Consider the following 6,010-nt stretch of genomic DNA (forward strand, 5'->3'; position numbering starts at 1 on the left):
AGAGGTTTTGCAATTTTCGAAAAATCCTTTATGAACCTTCTGTAGAATCCTGCATGCCCCAGAAAGCTTCTGATTGCCTTAACATTGGCAGGTGGTGGTAATTTTTCAATTACCTCTACCTTTGTCTTATCCACCTCTATTCCCCTGCTTGAAATTTTGTGCCCAAGGACAATTCCCTTAGTCACCATAAAGTGACATTTCTTCCAGTTTAAAACCAGGTTAGTCTCTTGGCACCTTTTCAGGACAAGTGCTAGGTGACTAAGACAGGAGCTGAATGAGTCTCCATATACTGAGAAGTCATCCATGAAGACTTCCAGAAATTTCTCTACCATATCTGAGAAGATAGAGAGCATGCACCTCTGAAAGGTTGCAGGTGCATTGCACAGACCAAAAGGCATCCTTCTGTAGGCAAACATGCCAGAAGGGCAAGTAAATGCTGTTTTCTCTTGGTCCTGAGGATCTACTGCAATTTGGTTGTAGCCTGAATAGCCATCCAAAAAGCAGTAATAATCATGACCAACTAGTCTTTCTAGCATTGGTCTATGAATGGTAAAGGAAAATGATCCTTTCTGGTGGCTGTATTGAGCCTTCTGTAGTCAATACACATACGCCACCCTGTGACTGTTCTTGTAGGAACCAGTTCATTTTTTTCATTATGGACCACTGTCATGCCTCTCTTTTTGGGGACAACTTGGACAGGGCTCACCCAGGGGCTATCAGAAATAGGATAAATAATCCCAGCCTCTAGTAATTTAGTGACCTCTTTCTGCACCACCTCCTTCATGGCTGGATTTAGCCTCCTCTGTGGTTGAACCACTGGTTTGGCATTATCCTCCAACTAGGGGTGGCAGTGGGGCGGGTAGGGGCGGGTTTTTACCCTACCCGACCCCGCCCCGCCGTCCTGACAGGCATATACTACCCGCCCCATAACTACCCGCGGGTAGTAAACAGCAGAACCCGCACCCGTCCCTGCGGGTACCCGCCCCACCCCGACCCGCCCCTGTAAAAATTAAATATACCTATTCATACATAAATTAAGACAAAAATTTAAAATTCATAGATAAATTAAAATACAAACATAAAATTCATACAATGTCCATTAGCTAAAATAACTTGAAATTAAAAAAAAGATATTGTTAGATCACTACAAATTTAACACCATAACAAAGAAATTACAAGATTAGATATAAAATGATCTTCAATCCTTATTCTTGATCACTTTCAACATCTTCATCATCATTAAAAGTTTGCAAATCAAGATTTAAACCTGAAATTTAAAAGAGATAACAATTAACAAATTAATTGGTACTATGAAAAAAACTAACATAAATGAAGATTAATCAATATATCACCTTTACTTCCCAAAGGTGCCCACAACCAACTTTGGCCACACATCAAAGCTTCAATTATGTCTTGTTTGAGCTTTGCACGATGAGGAGAAATCACACGACCACTTGTACTAAAAGCAGATTCAGAGGCAACAGTAGACACCGGAATAGCGTATATCCTTAGCTATTTTTGCAAGAACCTTAAATTTCATCTGATTGTTCTTCCACCATTTCAAAACATTAAAGTTAGGATCATTTGGAGGATGAATTTCCTCCTCAAGATAATGATCAAGCTCAACATTCACATATGAACTCCTTGTCATTTTTCTTCTTTTAAGATACACCATGTAATCATCACCCCCAAATGAACTTGCATTTCCACTTTCATTAAGTTCTTTTGTACCAACACCAACACTGACATGTGACACATCCGAACTCATTTTTTGAGTGTATTCATTAACCAACTCATTACACAACTGATGAATTCTATCAACTTGCTTGGAGCATTCTGTTGGATCTGGATACATTTTTTCAAATTGAAACTCAACCCCAACCATCTTGTACCTAGGGTCTAAAACAGCAGCAACACCCATAATGCCATGAATTTCATCCCAATACTTTTCAAATTTCTTCTTCATGTTAGATGCCATATTAGCAATTAACGGATTAGTAGAAATTTCCCATTCATCCAATGACACTTTTATTTTACAAACCAAAGTAAAATAAAGATTAGCAGTCGGAAATTTAGACCCAGAAAACAGTTGAGTTACATCATAAAACAATTTCAATCTGTCACATATTTCCTTCGCAAGTTCCCATTCCTCATTACTTGGCACAGTTTTATATTGGGGTTCCTTCTGCCTTAACCTAGGAAAGACAGCTTTATACAACAAAGCAGTTTCTAACATCAAATAAGTTGAGTTCCATCTAGTTGGGCAATCAAGAACTAATTTCCTAGTAAATGAGATCGCTGTTTTAGCACACCAACTCACAAAAGTTTCGGTCCTTTTCTGTGTTGCAGTCCAATACAATACACTACTACGAATCTTTTCTATACTTTCCTTAACAATACTTAAGCCATCCTTCACAATCAAATTCAAAATATGAGCACAGCAACGCATATGTAATAATTTACCCCCTAACATCAAGAATGAAGAATCCAAACGCCCCAACAGTCCATCTATCATAGCATCATTAGTAGAACAGTTATCCAATGTAATAGTGGACAATTTTCTATCAATGTTCCATTCTAACAATATTTTCATCAACGTTTCAGTGAGAACTTCACTTGTATGGGGACAAGGAACATAACAAAAGCTGAAAAGATTAACAAACATGCATGCATTTTTAGATTAACCTAGCTCAACATATGAAAACAACACAATGTATAAAAGTTTATAAAATATTTAAAGTACCTCAATATGCGCATATGCAACTTCCACGAAGTATCAATATAGTGAGCTGTGACAACCATGTATCCTTTTTCTTGGTTGGAAGTCCACATATCAGTAGTTATTGCAACTCTACTATCATTTTCATCTAGTTGAAGTGTTAACTTCTGCTTCTCGTCCCCATACATCTTCAAGATGTCTTTTCTGATAGTGTTTTGACTAGGCATTTTAAAAGTTGGTTGCATTGAAGCAAAAGCTCGCCTCAATCCATGGTGGTCCACACAACTCATAGGATACTCATGCAAAATAATCATTTCAGCAACACATTTTCTTGTAAATGAAGGATCAAACACAAAACCATCTTCACTCAATTTTTGCTTTTGTGATTGTTTTGACAATGATTCAACAATTGATGATTGCCTAGAGTTTGCCACCTTTATTCTCTTGCAATATCGATCCACATGGTTCCGCAATGACTTGGTACCATTCCTCGGATTTGCACTAAGCACAGTCTTGCAAAACTTGCATTTCGCCTTCCATTCTCCTTCAACTTTCAAACGATCAAAATACTCCCAGTAAGCACTCTTAACATGAGTCTTATTGTCACCTTCATTAGGAGTTGATCCTTCTGGAGTTGAGACATTATCCGTTGCTTGTGGAGTTTCTGAAGTTGGATTAGCATTACTTTGAACTTCAACTTCATTATCATTTGGAGCAACACTGTTGCTTTGTGTGTCTTCTCTAGCATTACTAGCCATGAAGTAATTTGAAAACACCTATATCAATAAAATTAAAATACATGAGGGTATAAAATTAACATAAATCATATCATAAATGCATAATTACAAAATTAGAATAAACCAAATCAGAATGCACAATTAAAGTAGTCGAGCCAAATGTATGCATTCACTTCCTTTAATAGAATAGTAACTTTAAAAAGGTTCATTAATTAGGTAAGCGTGGTTTTTTCTTTTCGTTTTCTGCCAGGAGAAATAGTGGTGGTTGACAACCAACTAGTTCGGTTAAATCAAGGAAAAGCTATCACCTTATAGTTTAGTTTAAGCTGATAATAATTCTTGAATAACCCAAAATCAAGTGCTTCCATGATCAGATTGACATTTAAAAATTTAACAGCTTTGATTATACTAAGAGAGATCAGAGTGCTAGAAGGAATATCCCTGCTGCTCATATTAATATCTTACCATCAAAGTTCATGCAGATACACCATTCAGGTTAAGGACATAAAATAATTTAGAAGCATTTAACTTAAGGTGGACCATAATCATATAAAAGTTCATGATATTAACATTTTACTTAAGGTGTACCATAATCATATAAAACTTCATGATAAAGAAGAACCAAGATAAAAGCTACAAACTTTAGCACCAAAAAGGAAGTAAAAAAACATTTGAAACATAAAACTTGCTTATATCTACATGGCCATGAAATACAATCACATTGATTATAGACAGATAATAGAAGTAAAAAAACATTTGAAACATAAAACTTGCTTTGGCAAATATGCTATAAGTTCATCTTATTCACAAAACCAATAAGCAATTTATAGCAATTAAAAAACTTCAGAACAGTGATGCCAAGTAATTGGATGATAAATCTCAATATAGCTTCCACCTAAGTTGTTTGGAAAAGCAATACATCAGCTTAAATGACTCTCACAAAACACCTCGTCTGACAATAAGTTTCAATAAAGTTATACAAATCCAATAGCAACAAAGAGGGGACAAAATAGTAGGTTAAGGTGGATTTCCATACAGAGGGAAACCACTACTCCACATACTCACACCATTCTCAACCTCCGCAAATTGATAATCAACACCACAAATATCTGCTCACTGATGTAAGTCCCAAAAATCTTAGCTCAAGCAAGATCACTGTGTGTGTTTGGTACCATTTTTTGTAAATGTTTTTTCTAGGTGATATTAATTATGGCAGAACTGATATAATTACAATTTTATGTTAATGTAAAGTGATTTACCTTAGGTAGTTCCTATAGAAAGAAATTCTGATAGAAAGTGAAAAGTTTTTCACTTCTCCCAAATCAAGTGGAGAACCATTCCAAACTAAAGGCAAGAATTATAACAGTAAAGATAATTTTTCTCCTCTGAAATTCAACAACTAAAAACTTATCCCACTTGATGAAATTAGCTACAGAATCCAACGATACAATACCATAAATCAAGTAATTTTCACTTGAGTGAACAATTCTATTACAAAGCAGGAAAGTATAACTTTTTATCTGAAATCTGAGTACCAACCTAACAACCTTGCGTATGAAGCCTCGGTTCGGAAAACAAGAAGGAGGGCCAGGGCGGGTGCGGTGAGCTCGTAACGCAGAGAAGAAGCCCTGAGAACCGGGAAATACTCCGGGAGCAGGAAGTGTGCGGAGACGGCGGAGTTGTAGGCGGCGATAGCGGCGGCGAAGGTTGTGAATGCAAGGACTGGAGGGAGCAAAGATAGGACGAACACGGGAGGAGAGGGTCGACCGGAGGTAGCGGAGGTGGCAGAGGGAGGAGCGGTGCTGAGACGAATTAGATGATTCCACGAGTTGCGACTTGCGAAGATGGCAGAGACGACTAGACGAGCTGAGCGGAGGAGGAGCGACAGGCACAGGCGGCTTGAACGATTCGCGGAACTGGCGGAGGTTCGACGGCAAGCACTGGTTGATCTGAACCAAGGCGGCGACGCTATGGTCTTGGAGAGGAGAAGAGAAGAGCTGAGGAAGAAGGGGTTGCTAACCCTAAATCTGAGAACTGAAGGCTGAAAAGCTAATCACTAAAAATTATATATATATATATATATATATATATATATATATATATATATATATGCACTCCGGGGCGGGTAGGGGCGGGTTTAGCCTGAACCCGACCCCGCCCCGCCCCGCTCATCAACCCGCCACGATTTTAGACCCGCCCCGCTTCGGGTCGGGTTCAAACCCGCCCCGACCGGGTAGGGGCGGGGCGGGTACCCGCGGGTACGGGTACTGCTGCCATCCCTACCTCCAACAGGATCTTGTGCATGCATCTAGCTGGGCTAATGCCCTTAAGATCACTTATGGACCACCCAAGAGCTGTCTTGTGTGTCCTTAGCACTTGAATCAGTGCTTCCTCTTCCTGTGGATTCAAAGCAGAGCTTATAATCACTGGAAAAGTGTCACCCTCTCCCAGAAATGCATATTTCAGGGATGGTGGTAGTGGTTTGAGTTCAGGTTTGGGAGGCTTATCCTCCTCCTGAGGAATTTTCGAAAATTCCTTTGTTTCCTGTGGTTCT

The 6,010-nt window shown here is 38.7% G+C and overlaps 1 protein-coding gene across 1 annotated transcript; it reads right to left on the minus strand.

Annotated features, from left to right (window-relative positions):
- Positions 1 to 1,205: 1,205 nt before the first annotated feature.
- Positions 1,206 to 5,733, minus strand: LOC130949931 (zinc finger BED domain-containing protein RICESLEEPER 2-like). Its single transcript, XM_057878526.1, has 7 exons — positions 5,677 to 5,733; positions 4,996 to 5,453; positions 3,765 to 3,900; positions 2,744 to 3,495; positions 1,557 to 2,645; positions 1,353 to 1,459; positions 1,206 to 1,267 (listed from the first exon to the last, which is right to left on the minus strand). Exons 1-7 carry the CDS (start codon positions 5,731 to 5,733, stop codon positions 1,206 to 1,208), a joined length of 2,661 nt encoding a protein of 886 aa, XP_057734509.1.
- Positions 5,734 to 6,010: the final 277 nt, after the last annotated feature.

This window comes from Arachis stenosperma, chromosome 9 (assembly GCF_014773155.1).
Source record: "Arachis stenosperma cultivar V10309 chromosome 9, arast.V10309.gnm1.PFL2, whole genome shotgun sequence".
NCBI classification, from domain to species: domain Eukaryota; kingdom Viridiplantae; phylum Streptophyta; class Magnoliopsida; order Fabales; family Fabaceae; genus Arachis; species Arachis stenosperma.